This window comes from Pundamilia nyererei, unplaced genomic scaffold (assembly GCF_000239375.1).
Source record: "Pundamilia nyererei isolate P.nyererei 1_Seehausen unplaced genomic scaffold, PunNye1.0 scaffold00013, whole genome shotgun sequence".
In the NCBI taxonomy this organism is placed as follows: domain Eukaryota; kingdom Metazoa; phylum Chordata; class Actinopteri; order Cichliformes; family Cichlidae; genus Pundamilia; species Pundamilia nyererei.
Genome location: NW_005187414.1, coordinates 5,528,909 through 5,553,193, shown reverse-complemented (window position 1 = coordinate 5,553,193; position 24,285 = coordinate 5,528,909). Strand labels below are relative to the sequence as shown.

General features: G+C 37.4%; 1 protein-coding gene across 1 annotated transcript in view; it reads left to right on the top strand.

Annotated features, from left to right (window-relative positions):
- syndig1l (synapse differentiation inducing 1-like) overlaps positions 1-24,277 on the top strand; it is a 38,893-nt gene extending 14,616 nt beyond the window's left edge. The window contains exons 3-4 of the mRNA XM_005724998.1: positions 12,787-12,924; positions 22,339-24,277. Of these exons, the coding sequence (XP_005725055.1) occupies positions 12,787-12,924; positions 22,339-22,497 (297 nt within the window). The 3' untranslated portion in view covers positions 22,498-24,277. The remainder of the gene's footprint in view (positions 1-12,786; positions 12,925-22,338) is intronic.
- The last annotated feature ends 8 nt before the right edge of the window (positions 24,278-24,285 follow it).

The window sequence follows — 24,285 nt, the reverse complement described above, 5'->3', positions numbered from 1 at the left end:
CCCCCCCTTTTTTTTTTAACTTAATGAATGAACAGCTTAGCCAGTACAGTATGCTCATGTTACTTTTCCTTTATTTTGCTGATTATGTGTGTATATGTGTGTGTTTAAATTACAAAAAAGATAGATAAAAAGAGAGAACTACTGCAGTGGAAAGAAGTATTTTATTTTTAAAAGGGTGGACCTGAAAAGAGTTATTATATAAAGCACAAACTCTCCAATGATCAAAGTGCATGAGTAAATTGCAGATAGCCTCTGAGGAGAATCAGTAAAGTAGAATAGCAATTTCTTCAAGTACGAAATTAGAAGTAAAGCAGCTCTTAATGATATTGCTGGAGAAACTGAAATCTCAGTATGATTCAAAGTACCATTTGTCTTTTTTAAACACTTTTAGAGCTCAGTAACATCTCAAGTGTAAAAAAAAAACCCCAATAATTTATTCAAAACACTAAAACATCAAATGATTAACTTTTGTTTACTAACACTTACATTCCTTTTTACAAAACGCATCCTCTGTCCAAAAGCCCCTTTTAAGTCTTACATCTCCCATTAGAGTACTTTATTAGTTTTTCCCCTTTATTAGTTTTATTTTATTTTGAGTGCAATATTAAAAAGCAGAGCAGTTTGTAAGCAGAACATTTGCTGAATAGAAGCAGCATAATGGCATGCACCAGAATTATTGAATCGGTCCCAGCTGCAAGGTCACAGTTCTGCATTGTGACCTCCATGTAGAACATGAAAGGTGAGAGTTTTGCCTTCAGAAAACACTTTACGTGTTCGAGGTGTCTGTTCCAGACAACTGAGGCAACCTCACCTGCCTTCTCTTTTCAGCATCAACCACAGGAGGGCTACCAAATGAAGCCCTCTTTCTCTGCCTTGCTCCTGGTCTCACTTTTGTGAGGTGGGAACATACAGTCAGCTTGATTTGAAAGAGCTCCTGTGTTTTAGGCACTGATTTTTCCAAAATTATGAAAAAAGGTATGCCTGCTCAGATCCCAGCTGTAGTCACTAATCTTGAATGCCAATAAAGTATGTCACACGAGAGGTAAACTATTTATCTATTTGTTTATTCTTTTTTAATTTATGCTGTTAGACGATGTCATTATCATGTCACGGTGACTGATACAGGTCGTCAAGATGCCAGTGCTCATATTACAACAGTTGGCAAGTTACTGCTCTGCTTTATTATTTAGTTGTGTGACAATATAATCAAGTTAAAGGTGACGGTTTTGGTGTGCAGAGTCTGAGTAGGGGGACAGTGTAACTGATGTTTTTCTAACTGAAACCAAAAAAAAGAGGGAAGAAAATGCATTTAGAGCATTTTTTTCACTGCAAGTCAGGGTTGAGAGAGAATCCTCTGCAAAAAATAAATAAATACATTTGAGTGGGAGGTGCAACCTTTGAATTTGGTGGTGAAAGATGTTTTTTCAGGTAAGCTCTACACAGGGGCAGGTAGAGACCTGGTGGATAGGTCTTGAAGAGAGTGCATCAATCAAATAAGTACTTGCAGGAAGCATGATGTGGCAGGACAAAATACACCAAGGCCACGGTACTACCTGAAATCACTCATCCCGTGATAGTGGTGGTGGTATCAAATTGAGAAGACGGGTGGAGTTAATGAACCAGCAGAAACTGATTTGCCTTGATCATAACCCGTTCCCATTACTTACCATTTCACACATCAGTATCTGGGTTTTTAGATAGCAAATTCTTCAGTATAATGAAATGACACTTAATCATAACATGATTGCTAAACATTGTAGTAGGGTGATTTAGTAGGTATTATGGCTGTGGTTTCATTTCATTTTTGACTGGGCCCCAGAGGTCTGTAAGTGTCCAACTGACCACTTACAGGCCAAATAATTGGGGCAGTTTTTAACTTATACATTAAAACTGTTCTTATACTTAAGCTGCAAACACTGATTTAGCTTTGTACAAGTCAGTTTATACTGTTGGCTGAGTTAAAACTAAAGAAGTTTAAAATTAAAAGAGAAGAATTAAAATATGTTGTCTTATTACCGTTTTGTTTCTTCAGCTGTCATCCTCCCATATCCCATCGTCTCCCTTTCACTGTCCACAAAGCATCAGCAGCTCTGCACAGAAGTACAGAGAGCTGCAATGTCAATGTTCAACTGTCCTGTTAATACCCCTCCCCCCAAGGTCCTAAAATTCACGCTAAAACCCTGATACTAGTGTAACGATTATGTGTGTACTATACATATATAGAATCAGGGATGAACAGGCTTAACGTGTTACTGGCGTTGACATACTGGAATATGGGTGTTCTTTAAATCATGTGAGTAAATGCATCTCTGTCACAGCAGCAGCATTATGCTAGTGTATGTTGTTTGTAGTTATATCACATATTGTTAATTTGAGAAAAACCTCTGACCCTCGCTGGTAAACATACTTACATGGTGTTAATGATATGAATAGTTCCATTATAAGTGCTATATTTATGACTCCCTTAAAGCATGGAATGTGCTTTGAGAAGCTACATATTCAGAAATATAACAGGAAAAGAAAAACGCCTGGTGGGCTTTCCTAGAATGGGAGGACTTCACCAGCACAGTGTTAATGGAAGAGGAGAATAAATGACAGCAACGAATACTACCAAAACTTGAGTTTGAAAATGGCTGCACCATCTGTTGCATGTTCTTCAGCGTACAGAATTTGCATTCATCAGTGCATATCATATTCAGTGGCAACATTTCATTAAATCATTAAATCCTGTCTTTCTTCAGCTTTTCCAATTGAGATATTGTAATTTTAAAACCCTAAGCCTTGAAGAGAAATCCAGAGAAAGAAATACAATAATTGACCTCTGTTGCCTTTCTGAATTTTAAATCAGACCAGTTTGATTGAAAAGGTTATCAATTCTGTCTAAATCTGTGGGAATATTAGTGCCTATGGCTTAATTAAATCCAAAATGTAGTCATTCTTCAGTTCACTGCACGCACATTGTTCTTCCTCTGAAAGGTCTAACCATTATGACAATGTTTCATGTATTCTAGTGAAATCTTTCAGACATTTCTTTGTGGCAGAAAATGACAGACCAATCTCTTGAGTCATTCCCAATTCAGCAAAATTAAAGTGTTCTCTTTTCAAACTAAAGATATTTATTTCTCAGCTTGGAAAATCTTTCTGATCTATCGAAATCTTCTGGTTCCAAAAACTTGATTGAACATTGTAACTTTCCAGAGTCTGTGAGTCACTGCTTCCATTGGCCGAGAATAACTCAAAAATGTGGTCATGATAAGCAGAAACCTTATCCTTCATTAAAGATTGTTATTTTTTTTCTCCTTTGATGTTATGTTCATTTGGAATGTCAGTAATTTACACTAATTCCATATTAAGTTTTTCTTCAATGTTAATTTATAAAAAGATTTAGGAATGCTCATTTATGTGTATTTATTAAGTCGCTCTGCTCTTGGCTGCCTTTTTACATCATTTAAAGAATGAATCAAATCTCGTGCCAAAACGACTTTTGAAATAGTAGCTCAGAATTTCTCCTTAAAATTGCAACAGAGTTCTGACAGATTGCCACTTTGTGTGTGATAACATGCATGATTAGTATATTTGAAGTTGTAAAGAGTCCAGATAGGTATGAAAGGCACCACTGCAAAGGCAGCGGATTTTTCCATTCTATTTAATAGGACACTAAAATCCTCCTCCAACCACATGGACACATTTTGTTGGAGGAGTATTAACAGCAACATCATAAGTCCTTGGGTGATTATTAAACGGAAGAGTATGGCAGTGATGTTCTGTCTAATGCAATACTAAGTCACACACAAACAAAACATGCCAACCAAACTCTGTTTGCATTCTGACAATCTTTGCTTCCTGGGATCGTGTGGTATTAAAATGGGATATCAGTTTGAGTCACTGCATTTCATTAATTGTTTGGCATGGCCTTGCTCTCTTCCATTCAGCATGCATTAATACATGGCCCTATATATTATACAAATGATCACTTGGAAAGCCACAGGGTTAGTTCCACAGGAATTATAAAATTAAGCAAACTTGGCCTTGAGGGGGTGTGAATAATGACATATTTTTAAAGTTGCAGAATTTTATATAAGGAATTATTTTTTATAGATCTTTTAATTACATAAACCTTTGTTTTTCTATTAGTATTTTCCTACCTGATGATTATGGAAAACATTTCCACTGCACTTTGAGCTAATACAACTTAGAAACCAACTTTAATGAACTGTGTGACTACAGGTTTGTTTGTGCCTCCTCCGCCTGAATTATCTCCTTATATGACAGTGTTTTACCAAAACCCTGAGTCTGCCTCGAACCTAATCATAAATACGTCAAATGAGGTTGTTTTAGAGACACAAACAGCCTTTTTAGTTGTTTATTTAATCTTAAAGATCATTTTTCTTTTTTATTTACCCATAGCCACTGTTTAGACAAAGGAGCACACCAATTTGGGTTCTAAGAATAGGCAGAGGAAAAAGCATTAATGATGGTCATCATAGTGATTCAAGTGCATGTTTGCACAGTCTCTACCCAGAACAGGAGTGGGAGTCAGTAAGCAGCAGCAGGCATAATTGGTCATCCTAAATGAGGATAATATGATATGTGGCTTTCACTGTTAATTACAGAATAAGGAGTAAAAGACTCTCCTTATTTTTGGTTCTGAATAAGATTCCTGAAAGAGAAACGAAGTAGCACAGTTTTTCTCTCTGCCAGACGTCACTGTTGCAACTTTAATCCTTGCCTGAATAGCAGTTCAGTGTATTAAAACGTGAATAATGAGAAAGATGCTTTTGCAATGAGTTTCGAGTAATATCAGCCCTTCGGGAGTGATTACATGTTGCAATCCTGAGCAGTTTTTTCCCTCTTTCTTTCTTTCATTTATTTATTTATTTATTTATTTATTTATTTTTATGGGCAGACATGTAATGATTAGTCTGTAGGATTTAGGGTTTTTTTTTTCCTCACAAAATAAGCAATATGTAGAATTTGTGGCTAGTTATAATACCAAGAGGGTGTTCTGATTTATATCCCATCTGTCCCTCTCCATTACTGTGGCAGGTCTGACTTGACACCTTTTCAATGGATGTGAATATGTAATACAGTCATGCCAAATCACGTATTACACAGCTAAAGGCACCAGCGAATCAATTACCTGCTAAATTATAGATGCAAGCTTTTTTACTGTTAATGCAGCTACCGTCTCAGTTGGGGTGACGGTGCTCTCATCCCAACTTGCAGGAATGTGTTTTGGATGTTCTATATTCTGAAGCTACTTAGATTAGTTAAGACAGCCCTATCCTTTGAGTTTTTTCAGGAGTTTCTTTCATTTGCATAATGTAGGAACACAGTGTGCTCCTGTTTGCTGAAATATTATTAGTTGCAACTTTGTATAAACCATATAAGTTGCATTAGTATTGCAACTTATATGATTTATACAAAGTTCATGATCCATGATTCTGTATGTTTTTTTTAATTTGTTTGTTTTTTATTTTGATCATTTTACCTTGTCATAGAGTTTTTTAATTTTTCTTTATGCTATGTATGACTTTTTTTTTCATAGTGGAGAAGTGATGGGAATGAATGGTAGTACTATATGGGGAGCAACACACAGCAAAAGTCCTTGGATTGACCAGTCAGATTCATGATTCATGAAACCCTGTAGGCTACAACTGCACCTTTAAAAAGTGTTTCAAAAAAGATAAAATCCAACTTGTACTGGGGTCCCACAAAACAAGAATTTGTTATTTTTGTCAGATTTAATCACCAATTTCTGTGCTCAACAGCACAGTTTTGCTTATGCATTTCAACCTGTTTACACAACCTGATGTGAATGCTAAGCATGATGTGTAGTGTTTCCCTCTTGCAGCCTCATTACACGATCCTAAATTGCACACCTGTCAACAAGAAGCAACGGGGCAACGAAAAGGAAAAATAACAAATATTTTGTTCATTAATCCAACACTGCGAGTACATCCCCTTATAACTGCAATACATGTTTGGGAGAACAACATCATGAAAAGCTCTTAATACTGAATATGCCTCTCACATACAGGAGTGTCGTCGACCCAGAGTTTGTGCACTCAGGTACTGTGTAAATCTTACTAATCATATGGTAAAGATTATATTATTTTTTTACTTGGTGTTTCTTCTGTTATTCCTCTGAAACCCCTAAAACCACACATCTAGGGCATCTTTTTTTACTAGCTAAATGGGGATCTGACTGTGAGAACAAGGGATGGTGAGCACTCATGGTAGCAAATTGTATCTGCACCCTAAATCATACATTTTTTCACTCTAACTGGAACCACAAGTTACAGAATAAACATTGTGCTGTATTGATAGACTATAAACTAACATCTGAGAAAATATGGTTATTAGGAACATTTTTACTGAGGTCATATATCTAATGTGATGAGGCTTTTTTTTTTAAAATAACCAGAGCAGTGTTGCTCTGTTAGTTAGAAGAAAATGCAAATTTAGACATTACATTAAATTAAATTTGATACTTTATGCCATTTTCAGAAGCATAGGAGTGAAAAAATGATTGTGATTAGAACAGTGCAAACAATAACCCCAATGACAACACTATTTTTTTAGGTTGTCTGATGTGGTGAAAAATAAAGAAAAATACAGTTGCGGAACTGTATGGTGTTTGTATGCCAGATATTTGATTTGATAAGTAGTTGGTAATGTAGGCTAGCATTCTTTCTGTCTAGTTGCTGGGACGTTAAGAGAAACATAACTGTTTTTGGTGTTATCCTGTTAAATTAACTCTGTGGATGGACCTGCATGGTTGAACTGGCACAGATTTTATGTCTGATGCCCTTCCTAACGCATTGCATTTATCTTGATACCAGCATTAGCTGTATGCTAGCTTATGATGTGCTGAGGCTGGGTTTGTTATCCATCTGGGAATTTCTGATAGTTAAATGGTTAATGGTAATGGGTACACTGGCCAGGTTAATAGTTACATTAAATATTTAATATGCCAATGCTGCTGAAATGAGTGCTTAACTGACCTTGAAGTTCATTGTTCTATTGTTGCTGTTTGTGTTCAGCTGCTAGCGAGGTGAGGGGCTGTGTGCCTACCTGACTGTAAAGTTGAGTGTCAGCTAGAGGTGAAGACACAACAGAGTACCACCAAATGTGCATGTGGTTGTTATGGCAATACCCCATAATATCATTTCTATGTGATACCTGCTACTCAGTCTGTGGCTCTTTTGTCAAACTCCAAGACCAGAGTATTGTTTCTGTGCAGCCACTCCCCTCATAGTTTCATAAATGGTTGTTTTGATTTCTGTGAAGAAGATGCTTTCATAAATCATTGAGTGATGCCACTGACTAGCCAATCCGTGGCATGCAGTCTGCTGATGTCACATTTTTGGATCGCCTCAGATAGCTTGAAACCCCGGTCGAGTAGGTATTAAAAAAAAAACAACCTGGTACCAGGTACTATGACCTAATGGAAATCCCTAAAAACCATTTTGAGCTGTGCCGAGGTGACCGGAGTAGGTACTAATGGAAAAAGGTCATTACGGTTGTTAATGTAATACAATAGTGCTTTTTTGTGTCGATTAGTACTGAATCGCTAGTGGCTACAGACTTCTGCTTGTTGCTTTAACGTTCTTTGTTTTCTTGCACGATTTCTTTTCATTTCACCTGAATTCATATTCACCACCCGACATATAAATATTCTGAATGTAATCTATTTTTTTAAGCAGGTAAATAATTCAGTGCCCTGTGGCTGTTAAGTAGTTTCTTTCTAGAGACCATCCTGTAGTACTTTACCTTTGCGTAGCCTCACACAATTAATTTCTGTTATTTAAACTGCTGGCTTTTGCTTTTAAAGTAGTTGAAGATATAACTTTCATTTTCTTTTATTGCACTGTTTTGGATATTAGTGGAAAATGATGTATTTAATTTTGTTCACAAAATAATGGCAGAAGTGCATACTAAACTATCGGGTAGACACACACACAATGGGTTATTTTATGAAATAATACATGTAATGTGTAATAAAATAAAATGCTTCGGTACCCAAATTTGTGAAAATCCTCCCTATGATTTTTGCAAAGATTAAAAATGATCTTGCTGTTGTCATCAGGAATTGTGACATTTAGATGACATCAGATCTGATGAAAATAAATCAATAAATAAAACATTTAATTAAATTCTACAGGTTGGGGGGCACATTTCCTGTAGTGCAAATTACACAAGCTTTTGTTTAAGCTGTCACAGCAGAATGGTGAAATCATCAGTTAGCTGTTCATTAACTGTCAGCCAGTTACCGCATGTTGACAGGATTTACACCTCGTAGGAGATATCTGAGCACAGATAGCATCATCTGCATACACAAGTCATTAGTCCTTTCTGCTACTGGAGAGATAAACATTTCATAACAAACCCACATGCGCACTTGCTCATTTAAAGTTTGGCAAAAAACTACAAAGCTGTTTAAACTGAAGGTATAATCTACAGCATCTTCCAGATAAATATGTCTATAATAAATAATATAAAGGTTTTCTTACTTAAGCATCTCCTATTACAAACTAAAAGCGTGTGGTGGTGTATTTATCTGGAACTCTTGTGGTCTGGGTGTCTATTTAACTTAGCTGAGCTTAAAAGAGACACAGAGCAGAGAGGTTAAAGCAGCACGGTTTGCAGGGTGTGTTTTTAGAAGCAATCATTGTGAAATAAATGATGATAAATAATGAAATGTTTCTATTTCTATATATTTCTCCAGTTTTTTATTTATTGCTGCTGCCTTGCTATTTACATTTTATTCCTACACAGTTGAAGTGGATCAACCATGATTTCATTGTACATGTACAATAACAATAAAGGGCTATTCTATTCTGTGATTCACTGTGTTGTTCTAGGTAATGCGGTCCTTTGTCATCATTCACTTTCCAGTTCGAATAACCATTATATTCTAATAACAATAATAAGTTTTTGTTGGGCCAGGAAGCGGGGCTAAGTTTAAATATTGTGGTCACAAACAGTATCCAACAGTTTTTGTTGATGGGTTTTTCTGTAAACCCGGTAAAGAAGTTTGCGACCCGCAACGTCATTCAGCTCTTGATTTGATTTCATACCCATCATTAATTTTGAGAAAAATGCTGTAAAAGATAAAGTAATTTCACTGACAACTGAGACAGTCTTCCAGACGGGTTAGTGGCCTGTTTTACTTTTGTGGTTTGTGATTAATGACCTTCCTTCCTTAAACACAGACTTATCTGCAGGTCTGCACTGATTTCAGACAACCTAAATCTTCACCTGCCTGCCTCCCCTGCTTCCTGAACTTTTCTCCCCACAGTAATCTAAGCCAATAGAATCCCTGGATGATGTGTGTTTTGATTCTCCAAACAGCCAGAAGGCTGTGCAGATATTGTCAGGGAGCTCTAAGGCACAGCACACAGCAGGGCTGGCTCTGCAGAGATTGCACCATAGTGCTTGCTTAAGGCCAGAACAGCAGACTGACATTATGCACTCTTTAAGCTGCATTATGTTCATGTATTGCAACCTTCTGGTGTCCACATGTCATTATAAAGAGCATGAAAATATATTGACCACCTAGACAGGGGCCCGTTTTTGCAGCTTTTAACGGCTTTGTAGGCAAAGCTTTTCACACAGCGTGGCATTGTCTGAGTGCACAGAGAAATTAGAAATGTTCTTCTGCGGCTCAATTACTTTCTCTAATACGGTTGCATTCAAAGGGTCTATTTTTGGAGACGATTAAACCAGTATTTCCCCCTCTATCGGTGGGCAGGGCCCCCATACATCTCAGCCACCCACCCGCTAATCCTCATCATCAATCAGGCAACATTGTTACAAGGAGGGTGTGTTATTGAAATTAATTAAAAACTGTTTTGCCCTCAAACCAAATGTATTTCCAATACTCTAACATGTTTACAGAAGCGTAACTTTCAATATAATGCTAATGTCACTGTTCTGCACTCTTGTTCACCGATATGAAACACAAAAATAAACATCAGAAATGCATTTTTAAGTAAAAACTGTACACTCTTCTATCAAGCCAGCCATGGTCTAGGATTGGTTCTTGATACAATATCTGGAATCAACGTGTGAGCGATAGGAAAGGTGGTAACTTCTAAAAGTACTTTTATTGCACCATGTTCATTCACTCATGAGCTTCTGTAACATGAATCAAATGGCTGAACTGCCACCTCAGCATACAGTCAAGTTCTGTAGTCTTCTTAATGACCTACTAATTTTATTCAGGTGTGCTGCAGCAAAGTTTCAGGACACTGGCCCTCCGGGACTGGAGTTTGACACCCCTGCCTTAACCAGAACTTGTATAAAAAAGAATAAAATTGTCACTATAGCTATCTTAAAAAATTATTATTATTATTATCTGGTCAGATCATATATCATAACGATTCTCACGTATTCTGCCTTCCTTCCCTGACCTTTTGCCTGACATCCAACATCTGTTGAGCAAAATTGACGTCTATTTATTTGACACAATAGTCACCCACAATTTGTTAGCCTTGATTGTATTTTTCATTTATTTTCCATGTTCCACCCTCATGCTGGATCATCCTTCAAACAGGATAATGTGGGAAGGATGCAGCTTAATGTCTCATATAGAAACTGTGGCCTCAATCTGAGACTTCTTTTCATCCCTGGAAAATAAATCTCTGTACTTGGTCTTGGCTTCGTCGAAGAATCCAACAACAAAGCCGCAAGAGGAACGTGTTTGTATACGTGCATGCTAGAGGATGACGTAGTCAGAACGTCCTGTACCGACTTGTGAATTGTAACACATACTGATCTTTTCAGCTCTGGATCAGGACTCTGAATTTGCATCATCCTAAACTGTATGCAGATGTATGAGCATCTATTCTCTTTTGCTGCAGTTTCTTGTGAGAAATGTTGCATGGAGCGTGAAATAGTTTCATAAAGCTTTAGGGAGGAGGTGTGTTTGATTCATAACTATTTCACATCTGAAATGGGGTGTACTTTCAACCGTAGCTATTTTTTTCATGCCATCTGTTGTTTAGATGCCAAAATGTAGGAATCTGCATATCTCAGAACTAATGAGAAACTAATGGGCCATCACCAAAAGTCTATAAATGTGAGCTGTGACATTATGTGGAAGCAAATGATCCTGCATACGCTGGTATGTTTTGTTTCCCATTACACAAATGCCTTTTTCTTTCTCAATAAGTGGAGATTCTTTTCCCACCCACTCAACTTGAAAACCAACTCTACCTGTACAAAGACTGCTGTACCATATAAATGAAGTCCTACTCATATGTATTTTAAAGTAAATCCTGTTTTTATCTGCATGTTTGTTGGCAAATTTCATCATCCAGTGACAGACAGAAAATTTACAGAAGTTCCGCATGGTTGGACTTAGGCGCCCAGGATGAGGTGTCTTGGTGATATTACTTGTATTACCTGTTTTGCTATGAGTTTGCTATGAGAAATTTCCATCTCAGTAGTTAGAAACTGTTCAACGGTTAATAATGCTTGTGCTTTCACTGAGGATTAGAGGATATTGAATCTGTTTTAAGAGTGATACCAATATCTAAAACTGAGATATTTCAATATAATGGCTGATTATTTTTTTCTTTCTCACAAACCTAATATAAACAGATATTGCTAATATCTGTTTTGTTTGGTTATTTAGTTACTCATTTAACCATTTGCCTGACTCTGCATGGATTAGCTGGTTGCTATCTTTTTAAATGTCGTTAGCTTCATAGCATAAGTGCCTAAGTCATTTTTTGGTCAAATTGAGATTTTTGCCTAACTTATGCATGTGATATTTAGAAAATTAGTTTTTTCTTGTTTTCCGAAAACACAAAAAAATGACTTGGGCACTTATGCTATGAAGCTAACGATGTTCATTTTTGGGCTATTATATATGCCGATACCAAAAGACAAATGGCTAATATCTAACCTAAGTTGGTCAGGTTTTAACTTTAGTCTTCAACCAAAAACTGGTTAGCACATAAAACAGAGTTCTGTCAAATAGAATCAAAGCTTGCCTACTTACCATGGAAGCTTTATTCTGGCACTAAAAAAGCAAACACAAATTCCAACTTGGTAGCATGAAGTTATTTTCTCCATTTGGAGTGGGGTTTTTTTGTTTTTAGCTTTTTTAATTTTTTCTTTGCATTTCAAAATTTTGAGATCTTAAGTCAAAAATTTCAGATGCAGTGAAAACTTTTAGCTACAAAAAATGTTGTCTTGTGGGTTGAAAGAAAATGACCTAAGAAAATTAAGTAACAAAAAGATCCACTCCACTTTCAACAAAAGAAAAATGTGATTGGAATATGTGTAGGGTTCACCACACAGCATAAGGACTCAGCTAACTGTTCTCACTCTTTCACTTCCTTCGACTGACCTCTGTGTCATTTCCTGAACCAGCCCAACCCCAACCTAGCTTATCTCAATCATCCATGCCACAACTGATACCTCTGACTCCACATACTTCATACTTCAAAAATATAGCTTTTCAGTTAATGAAGTGCTTGTGGCCTTTTGTGCAGGGGTAGATTAGCTGTTAGTCTCTACAGTTCTCCAGGCTGTATACTAACTGATTGTTATCAATAGCCTTAAATTTTGCAAAGCATAAGAGTGGCATCAGTCTTTGTCTGCATTTTGATGCAGCTGTCTGCATCAAAAATCAAAAGGAATCAATTCCAGTGTTTTCTCAAACCACCTGTTTACTGCTACATCGCCACTGAAACTATACAGTCTGCCCATATACATCATGCAATTTTAAATGGCTATATGTTTTAACATTAACTGCTGTTTTCTGTGCAGACAGACTGTTCTACCGACAGCGAGAGTGAAGACAACTTCATAGTTGTCCCTCCACGAGATCATCTCGGCCTGGCCATATTCTCCATGCTCTGCTGTTTCTGGCCTTTGGGGATTGCAGCATTTTACTTCTCACAAGGGGTGAGGCCACACATGCACATATTAACACAGGCATGCAATGCATACCCTTTCAAAGTTGTGGTCTGTCACACATGAATGATGCAGCATCTGGTTGTCAAGGTCTAGCATGCCCCCACCCCTTCCCCCCCAATCACCCATACACATGCTTCTATAAATTTGTAGAGATGGGAACACACAAACATGTAAACACACACATCTATCCGTCTTTATGTATGACTCATTACCAAAAGATTAAGAGCCTTCACTCTTAAAAAAGGACTGACAGCTGACTCGCTTACTGCAAGGCCAATTTTTACTGAGCTATGCATCAATAACTCAAGGCCAATCTGTAATGGCTGCTTGATGCTCTGTAAACAGGCTGAGAGCCTCCTTTAGGAAGAGTCTATAAATCACTTTCAAGGTTCTATCTGTAAATGCCAAGAAAGGTTGTATTCAAAATAATAAGATGAGAGAGGATCTCTGAACGTGTAGACTTTTCAAGAGGACTGAAGATGAACCCAATTAAAGGCGGGCTGATGTATTAAAGATGGTGAGCCCTTGGGGAAGATGAGCCGTAATTATTTTGCAGACACACTGGCATTCTTTTGACTGATGCGCTAAAAACGAATCGTGTTTTATTGCAGTCCAGCATAAAAAATACTAAAAATGACCCTAAACAACGTAATCTGAAGCGAGAAGCTTTACCAATATTTTCTTTTCAGTAACGTCTGCAATCACAACATAATAGGTATCTAATAGATTCCAGCCAGACTTCCTCCCTCTTTTCAGTTCTCTTTGAAATGACTCTGATGATGTTATGTCAACCAAAGAGCACAGGGAGTGCCTCTTGTCTTGCCGCTAATCAAGTCTGTCCTGTGAATCATCAGCATAATAAAGACAACACATTAAAAGGCTATCAGCACAAGCGTACACACACAGTATGTCCGAAAATGCATGTAAACACACGCACTGCACATACAAACACACAAACGTGCTAAAGACAGACAAGCTTTTCATTAAATTGCCCTGCGTCTGACCACAAATTCTTATCAAAAGCTCAAGCATTTAGCTGCCTTATCTTGGGCGCAAGTAGTCTAAGCCCGTCAGTGAATTATCTTGTCAGGAGCTAATTTGATTCTTCCTGGGTAATTATGGGGAAGTGATGGCTGTGTTTAGGGATGGATGATTTTTCTGCCAATCTCCCCCCTTTAGAAGGTGCTTTCCTGAAGAGCTGTCAGGATTTCAAAGATATGGAGGAAGTTTGGGATCGCTTAATTTTATAGTTCAATAACCCACTTCACTGGTCTTCGTTTCATGCCGTTATTCAGAAGGACCAACCTGAAAGTGGTGATTCTATAGGAGCTAGCAGAGCACATGTCTGAGTATGCTTACCGGTGCATTTGCACTGCACTGGTGGCCAATAATGGCAATATCAGCTCAACATGTAGGTAAAATCAGAATCTTTATCAGCTTTTACTTCATAAAAATATAATGGCTGAGGAATATATGACTCATTAAAAGAAGCCAACACAAACCATAACTAGTTGTAGCTGAGTCAGATTTCCTTTTTGGATTGGATGTTATCTAATATAATTAAAGGATAATTTTGATTTTCTGTGTTTTTGTTTTAGACATGGGTTCAAATAGCAAGATTAGCAACTGGTCTTCCTAAGCTGTGCAATCATCACACAATCAATAGTATCATTCTGACTTTGTTAATCTTAGAATCCTATCCTTAGTGATACCAACATCCCAATCCTGCGAGCATTCAAGCGAACCCTGTTTCAATTTCCAAACCTAACCAAATAGCGGTGCAAGCGAAGCAAAGAGCAAAACAAAGTCCCTAAATTCAAAGCCATGTTCTTCTGGCTGATTATTCCACTGCCACTCCAAATGAGTACTTTGTAGATCTCAAAAATAAGACAGCTATTTTTCCAAATCTAATATTTCCATGGCACGCACCCTGTGTGCATCTCTGCCTGCGTCATTTGCCGGAACAGCAGTAAGTGATGCCCTGGGATGAGAATGTGCTGTCCAGAACTGATGAGAGAAAACAATAAACAGATGTTGCATTGTTGCCTAAGGTAATCTGTCTGTCACAATGATGTTTGGGGGTAAAAATCAGACAAATGGAGCTTTCAGATACAACAAAGCATGCGTTTCGCTCGCTGCTGGGTTGAGGGCACTGTTTTGGAAGAGCTGTGGACCACATAGCAAAATCAGTTAAGTTTTTGAAATTCCCAATCAGTGCATCAAGAAAATTCTGTATATGAAAACTATATTGATTTACCCTTTACTTCAATCAGAAAGCTTCAATAGATCTACTGAGAGAGAATGCTTAAGCAACCCTAAGCCATGCTTATAAATATTGCCTACCTTGACCGAGGCTGGGCAATTAATTGTCTCAAGGGGCCGCTTGAGAAACTGGGACTGTTGTAGAAGGCCGTACCTTCCACAACAGTCCCAGGTTCTCATGTGGCCCCCTGGGAAAATGAATTAGCCACTCCTGTACCTGACTGTTAAAACACAGCTAACATGCAAACTGGGATGGAAATCAATTTTCTAAGATAGGGATTTACCTCTGTCGCAGGTTCCTTTCACATATACACACCCTGCTCAATTCATTGCTTTGGCAGAGCTTTCTGTCTTTGTAGAACACTGTAGATGTGACAAGGGCAAAGAAATTTATTTATTTATATTTTAGAAATGATAGCACATCAGCTTCACCACTTACTCTAAGGACATTTAAAAACAAACACGTTAGCGACTGTAATAGACTCTGTGGATGGCAGATCAATAGTGTTTTTGTTCCACTGGAAGGTCAGGCCTAGTCAAATACAGCGCCGCTGCTTTGCCAAGGAGACGAGTGAGTGAAGGCGTCAGCAAACACCTTAACACAAAAACAGACATGCATTCATATGCTGCTGTAACGCTGTTCGCCAAAGACAACGGCTTTTATTGTGCATAATGTCTTTATGGTAACTTGTGGTGCACAATTTTGAGATTCAGTGTTAACCTCCCCCCACAAACGCACGCATCAGCTGATAATAACTGGAATACCATAAATATCTGAGGGAAATTAGCTTTGAGCATTTGATTGGGAAGCGGAATTGAGTTTCAATTATTGCCGCTAATTGGGTGAGTGTTTTGTTTTGGAGATGCTGATAAATTCGTCACTTAGCTCTGAGACATCTGCACTGGAAAGTGCAGGGCTGAGGAGCAGCAACAATCTATTTCACGATCTTGCAAATAAGACTCCCCTGAAGTTATCGTATGGCGTACGAGCCATAATAAAGAATGAAAATGAATGAGCTCGTTATAGTGAAACTGTTTCTCTATTTGTGCCTGTCTGTGCGAGGGAGGCGGAGACACAGACACAGAGAAGGGGGCGTCGAGTGTTGTTTGTTTGGAAGAAAAACCTGTTAAGGGTGCCGAGTCTCCATGCAGCCGAGTCTCAGATGTTATCTTTTTTCTATGACACCACATTTCAATCATTTTGTCAAGGTGGTGGAGATAAAGCCTTAAATGCTTCTAACCATTTTGCTCTCAAGGGTATTCAAGGAAAAATACAATGATTGACAGTGTTAAAAGTTAAGCTGCGATATTTTCATCACTCTCAGTCCACATTACAGCATTATTTCAGTTTGTCACAAAATGCCTTGATTTCATTTTAACTGACAAACATTGCGTATCATATTTGACAAATGCACCAGAGAAACTGACCCTCGAGTGAGTGCCCTTTGAATAGCCTCTGTAGAAAAAAACCCCTCTTCAGTCTGAATCTCAAAACAAGTCAGAACTATTTTAGTGTCCCCAAAGACCTCTGTGGGGTTGTGCTAATATATTGTCAGAGGGAGAATGTGCTTTGTGTCATTTTGAAAGCAAATTAAAGCCTAATTTCCAATAAACCCCTCATAATGGTGCTTCTGTTCCAGTGATTACTGTATTGATGTGGAAGCTGAAGGCTGCCTCGAATGCACATATTTCGTCTGGATTTTCTTCCTGACCTTTCGAGGCATTTGTCTAAAGAGCCTCTCTCGTTGGCTCTAATCTAGCTGTCTTTGTCTTGGACTATTAACTTTGTCTTCAAAAATCTGCTCAGCCTTAGAGAAACAGAGCAAAGTGGAAATATCCTGTGCTGTTTTTTTTTATTAAGTTCAAACAATCAAAGTGATACAAGACCCTTCCTAATGGCCGCTCTGCGTGCATTCTGCAAAACTACAGAAGGTTCTGACAGATGCGTTGTGTCTGAGCCAGGGCTACATCCACAAAAGTCAGGAATTCAAACAAGTGTTTGGTTTTTCAGTGATCTGCAGTGAAACATCTTCTTCACTTGCTGTGGGCGCTCGCAGAAACATACAGAAAGTTTTAGGCATCTGATTTTGTTTAAATGCTTCGTAATTGTCTCCGTACCCTAAAAAACAACCCCAACACAAAGTTTTCCGTCCAGTAAGCATCAAAAAATCCTCTTGAGCTCTGAGCTCATGCCAATTAACAATGCTTCCTTAAAAGCAGAAAACAACTGATTATTAATCCTGTCTGCATTTATGTTCTTAACAATATATTGAAATGACTACATAAACAATGCCTGTCGTTCTGTTCTAATATAATTGGCTAAAGCCAGACTAAATATGCAAAATTCATTTATATCTGCTTCACTGGAGTTATTTTACCCTGGTGAGAAACTGCAGAGAATGAGATCCAGAATTTCGAGCTAAATGGAGGAAGGCATGAGTAACTAGAGGTCATATTCTGGTACAGCTGCTTTGTCGCTGTTTGCATGACTGTAGTGCAAATTGGCAGAGACTATGAATAATACAATATTTTTGTCAGGAGAGAGCGATAAAGCAAGACACTTAAAGAGTAATTAAAATAATGTATTCGACTTAATATGCACAAAAGGGAAAAGAAATATGCCATTAGCCTTTGGTGAGTAGACCCCATTGTGATGTCATTATTTTAACAGGTTAGTCATTTTATGGAGTCTAGACCCTGGTGGTGGACGAGGAGTGATGACATGAGAACTGGAGGGATGTGAAGAACCCACCAGTAAGGTTGAAGAGAATTGCATTAATTCCACACTAAAATAACACGTGGCAGTGGGAGAGAAAGCACAATCTGATTGGTTTGACAGAGAATAAATGACCTCAGGAAAAAATGATGAGTTTGAAGTGGGGAAACGGGAGAGAGGGATGTGCAGTAATCTAAACAGAGCTAGCATCAAGACAATCTTCCTAATAGAAATTTCAATATATATTTTACATTAGATTTATCGCTCACTGCACTCATTTTTTGTTATCACTGTATTTCTGTAAACTGTACTGTAATGTGCGAAAGAGTTGAGCCTTCCGATATTTCCTTATATTTTGCTGGTAGAACAGGAAGTAGGTGCGGCGATTTATTAAAACTTCTTGAAGGACATTTAAAGCTCTTTTTAGATGTGTGCTGCCTTTTGTTCTGTTCTGTCAAGATGTTCCCACACTGCTTCAAAAATGTTGCGGTCCGAACTCTGGGGAGGCCAATCTATGGCTGATACTGTTCCACTGTATGTTTCACATGGTCTCCCAGTAAGACCATTTCTAATGACGCAAGTAGATGGATCAACTGAAGAGCCAGATGCATCTCTCGGGTCCTGTCAAACGTCATTGCTGGATTTTCTTCTTTGTAAATAGTAAAAAATGTCAGCATCACCTTCAAATATAGTTTAGGAAATAGTCTTGCCACTTTTTATTGCATCTTCCACTCTCTATTTTCTCTACTGTCCTCGAGGACATTTTCCTTAAACAAAATGTCCTCATTTTGCACTCGATGCCAAGATACGTTATCAGCTAACAGCTATTTGGGAATCACCTTATTGCTGCAAAAATACTGTGTTATGTCATCTTTGACTTTTTTTTTTTGTAGATTCAACTAAAGAAATTAGAATAAATTATGTGTTTTTGTTACAGGCGGCTAAAAACAGTATTAGTACTATACAGTACTGTATAAAATATTAAATTTTAAGTGCAATACTTAAACATTATACTGGCTTAATGTTACAAAGACAGATTTTGTTTTACTATTTATATGACTAGCACAAGAAAAAACCAAACAGCCAATCTTCAAGGAAAAGCAACTTTGAAAGGCCTTCAGAAAGCCTCGAGAACTATCTCAGATTATACTATGTTAAAAAAGTAAACTGCAAGCATTCCTTACTCCACTCGGTATTTCTTCTCTCCCCTCAGATATCCAACAAGACCACACTTAAATAAAGACAGATGCCATGAGACTACATACCTGAACCAGCTCGCTCTTCTCAATGAGAAGAAGATTTCAGAATTCTTCTCAGTTTTCCCTTATGTTGAGCAAAGCAATTCTACAAAAGCAACTCATATGCAAGACTTTCAAAGTCGAAGGTCAAACCAAGTATAGCTCTTCTTTTTTTTTTAATGGAGACTTTGTGTTTAGGGTTCCACTCCCTGCCTCTGCCAGATGCAAACTCTCTGACTACTGAGAGAGCTGCACCTGAGTAGCAGTGCAATCCCTGTTAACCTTGATTTTTAGTAAGAAATGTTACCTCATGTACTTGGTGCTGTGGCTCACCTCCAAAATGAAAGTGGCAGAGTGAGCTAGTGTGACCCTAAGGCCAACTTCATCATACTCACATGCCACACATCATTATTAAATTGGATACAAGAATAATGAAGGCCATTTCATGCATCCACACAGTGCATTTCAAAATTCTGTTAGCACAGGTTCACACCCATCTGACTGTGTTGTGTTGTTGGCACATTGAATTATGGTTGTAATTTATAAACATGTTGAACACTGGAGACTGCTGAATCTTTGACTGCTGTGAAAAAAAAGTAGTAAATACAGTAAGGCATTGTAATAAAAAAAACTGAATTTATTTTAATTTAGTGGAAGAAAAATGAAACAAGAAACTTAAAAAGCCAATACAAAGGCCAAAAAACGCCAATATAACAGTTTATGCTCTGTAATTTCTGCTTCAGGGATAACCTCCACTCAGTGAACTAAATGAAAAAGAGAAATCAAAATAGTCTATTTTCCCTTCTTTTCCCTTCTGGCGAGGAAATCCATTTGAACAAGAAGATAGCTAAAGGTTACATAGCACAGCAACCACAAGTCTTTATACCTGCTCCTGCTTTAGAGAGGAGATTCTCTATTTACCATTATTAACTAGCAAATCCCCCGCCCTATGTGTGGGAGATAGGAAACATACATGCATGCATATATTACAATCATTATAGTGTGATGATAAATGCTAAAAAAAAATGTATGTTTTGATGTAGATTCCAAATACTACATCCAAACACTGCACAACTCTGCAGCTCCCTGCTTTATAATCATTTTCAGCTCAGTGTTTTGGAGCCCAGACTTCACATTACAATCACCACAAAATTAGGATGAATTTTTCGCCTGCATGATTACATTTAGATGTGTTTAAATACAACCAACATGTTTAATATACATCTACAGTGACTAATGAGGCAGGAAACGGACCACTTCAAAACATAACCAAGTTTCAGTCTGTTTATTTCTGAAGTTATTACGTATCAAATAATTGTTATTTCTGAGAATGTAAGTACTGCCCATTGTTAATCTCACAGTGTTCATTTAGTTTCTTCTTTTACCATAGACTCTTCTAATACACTTCTAAAAATACACTATATTAATGCTGAAGCTTATATTCATTACGCTGAATCATGCAACATAATCGCTTCAGTGTTTGTACTGTAAAACACAAAGTCAGTAGTTTCCTGGAAACGCAAATCAGACAGATTAAATATACAAATCAAATTTAGTCAAATGGCAAATCATATATACATGAGTATATTGTAAATGTATACATACATATATATATATATATATATATTTCTTTTTGTCAGTTGGTTTTCCAGTTGGCATATGTACTTAGAAAAGAAGGCTGCAGTACCTTCATGCGTGTCATCATTCATGTCTGTAAACACAGAAAAGCTCAAAAGGTTTTGAATTACTTCTGATAAAACTTTGTATGTGTGTAGAGTTGGGTAATGTTAACAATTCATTAAAACTTGGCTTTCATCCTACAAGGTCTTAAAGGTCAGCTTAATGATTAATGGATTTAAAAACTGACAAAAGCCTTATAACTTCACCTATAAACTATGATTCTTAGTATTGAAAGTACAGTACAGTATAACGATATAAAATATCATTCCCCATTTGACCTTTGACCTTTCCTTTAATGTTAATAGGTTGATCTGAAAGTCAAAGTGATAGTAATGCTGTAGGTATTTAAAAATATGTTTATCACTGCCATTGTTTGTATTGACAACGTATGGGAAAACAGTGAAAAAAATATTATATTTATTATAATATTATTAATATTTTATTTTGATGTTGTTATATGCATTACAGTAAAAGGCTAAGTGTTTAAATACATAACAATTTGAATACATGCTCATGAACAAGTATGATTTTATTTGGAAAACAAAACTATCAAACAAAAAATCAATAGAAACGTTTTCGCTTGACATTTATCACTAAACATTTAAAATTAAGTTTAGTAAGTAAAGTAAAACATAATTGTACTGAAAAACATGTCAAGTATATTAAAATGGGTTTCAACAGAGAAAAAAGAAAAGCCTGAAATTACTTTTTATTGTACAACATGCTTCTTAAAGAATGAATAAAAAGAACAAAGAAAGCAAAATGAATGCATAAAGATCTCAATGCCATTTCCTTGAAACCAAATACTGCCCAGACAACGAGAAGCCTTGGCAGAGGTTTGTGCTCTCAGAGTGGTTTTTGTTATAAAAGCAGCTTGCTTGAAAAATAAATGTATGTCAGAGGACAAAATATAACACCAATTTTAGGATTCTTATTTGATTGAAAACAAAAACTAGTATTTACTGCGGTTTAACGGCTGCTTTTTCTAGCTACACTAACAGGGGCTCGTGAAGAGGATCTATATGTGCCTGTTGTAAATGGGTCATGTCAGTGGGAGTCACTCTTTGGAGGGGGAAAAAAGCAGTGTGGGCACACAAAGAACCAGCTTTACACTCTGTGACTTGAAAGCATGGATTAACTGTGTGATATATAAATATGAAAAGAATTATTATTTTTTTAGTTCAATGATAAATTGTGAATCTTGTTTCCCCCCATACGATTTTTGTCATTCAGTGATAGCAGCTGAGGTGACCATAACCTCCTGTCCTTCACATTTTCACACTGATTGCGATTTCTCAGTCCTGCAGTGCATTTTTTATTCAGTTCATGTATTTATTTGCCCAGGTCAGTCAGTTGGTCTCTCCATTTCCATGACTTGAGGTTTTACATTGCAATAGAAACGATAAACAACATATTTTTCAGTGGCTCACCATTTCTCTTGAAGTCGTTGCAAATGGTATCAGCCTCTGATTTTCTTCTTCTTCTTCTTTGTTTTCTCTTTTACAGACCACTAAGGCAGTGAACAAAGGTGACTTCCCGCTGGCCAACATCGCCTCCCGAAGGGCTTTGTTCTTAGCTGCCCTCTCCATCACTATAGGCACCGGTGTGTATGTAGGGGTAGTGGTAGCGCTCATTGCCTACCTTTCTAAACCAGGGCACATATAGCAGTCACACCTTCTTTCCAAACACCTCCAGGGAGCCCAGGAAGAGAACACCGTCCTCTGGGGAATGTCACTGCGCCTGCAGACTTTGAGGAAAGTTTTTCCAGGATGTACAATTTTTCCCCCCCTCCACCTTCCTTTTGTTCCAGACTTCTCTCCCTGCAGGCCCTCTGTCAGCCAAGATTTGCCACAGTGACTGGAGAGAGGTCAAGCAAGAGGGCAAGAAGAGGGAGGACTGTGGATTGAGAGAGACTGCTGAGACAGAGGGTTTGAGTAAAGGAAGCATTCCATGTTGGAGCCCAGTTTGCATTGCAATGGCTTAAATCCATGTTTGCTTCATCCTCTCCTGACGGATTTTTAGGTTCCACAAGCCCTAAAGAAACTTTGAAGAGAGAAGCTCATACAGTAACCTATTGAACTTAACCAATTATTAACAAGCAGAGGTTTAGGAAGGTTCAGATCAACACAGTGTAACTTATTCACCTAAACCAATACTATACTGTTGTTGTTTGAGCTGCTGTTAAAATTGGAGCTGCCCTGTGGAGTCTTGCCCTGTATCATCTCAGTTTGCCACCTAGGATTGTCTTTAATATACTATAATCTGCCCCCATCAGCTCAAAAATGCATTTGTCTCTGGGCTGACTGCCTCACACCGCAAGATTTTAAAAAAAAAAGAAAAAAGAAGAAGATGTGAGAATATTTACAGTTTCTTAAACCATGACAAAGGACTTATTTCCAGAGGGACATAAGAACAAAATATAGAGCGTTCATCAATAAAGGATCAAACTCTTGAAAATCAAAATAATAATAATTATAATAGGGATCACGGTTCCCTTCTCATTAAAACAAATGCACTGGCATGAATCAGAAAAATCTCAATGGAGCCACAGGCCTGCATTTTTCCTCAGTAAAGCTAGCCATCTGTCAAATCCCTAGTACTCCTAAAATCTGCTCATGCAGATATGTTTGCCTACATACATACAAATTTGCTTTATTTTGTTTGTTTGTTTTTAATGTTTGTCCTTTTGTGTTCTCTACTGTTTAAAAAGTGTCTTCATTAACTCTGCTTAAACTAATTTTCATTTATGGCCTTTGAAGTAAAGCACAGATGTGAGATGGCCAGATATTCAGGGCAAATGGTGTCCAGTGTTTCTACAAGTGACACATCTGATAACACAGCATGAAATATGAAATGAAGCATGAGCCATTTAAGGATGCCATATACATCAAGTACATAATGTCAGTTCAAAGCAGAACTTACATACAGTTAGGTTCTTGGTTTTTGGACAAAGACTTAATTGTGTAAATTCTGGTTTGTTGGAAATCAAACGATCAAGATGTGCAGACTTTAAGATTTCATTCAAGTGGTTTAACAGAAGTATTTAATTAGTATTTAATTTCAAGAGGCTCAAAAAATACTTATAATTGGACAATGGACTAACAAGCAGTTACACAGCCAGGTGAGGCCTGGTTTTCTGCACTGTTCTGTTATAAATTAAGCAAATAAAAGATCTGGAGTAGATTCAAATGGTCAAATGTGGCATTTGGTAGTGGAACTGAGTCACTGGTGTTTATTGATGATAATGACACGACTACACTCTGCTCAGATTCAGCTGTAGCTGTAAAACTGATCACACTGAACTTCACAGTGGAAATGGAAAGCATACTGCGAAAGCAACCCAAGGCAAAACAGTTACATATCCTTCAATGGTGAAGTAATTCGTGCGTATCTGTCTGAACCGAGCATGTTGTTAAATACAAACCCAATAATAAGCAATTAAATGTGACCACA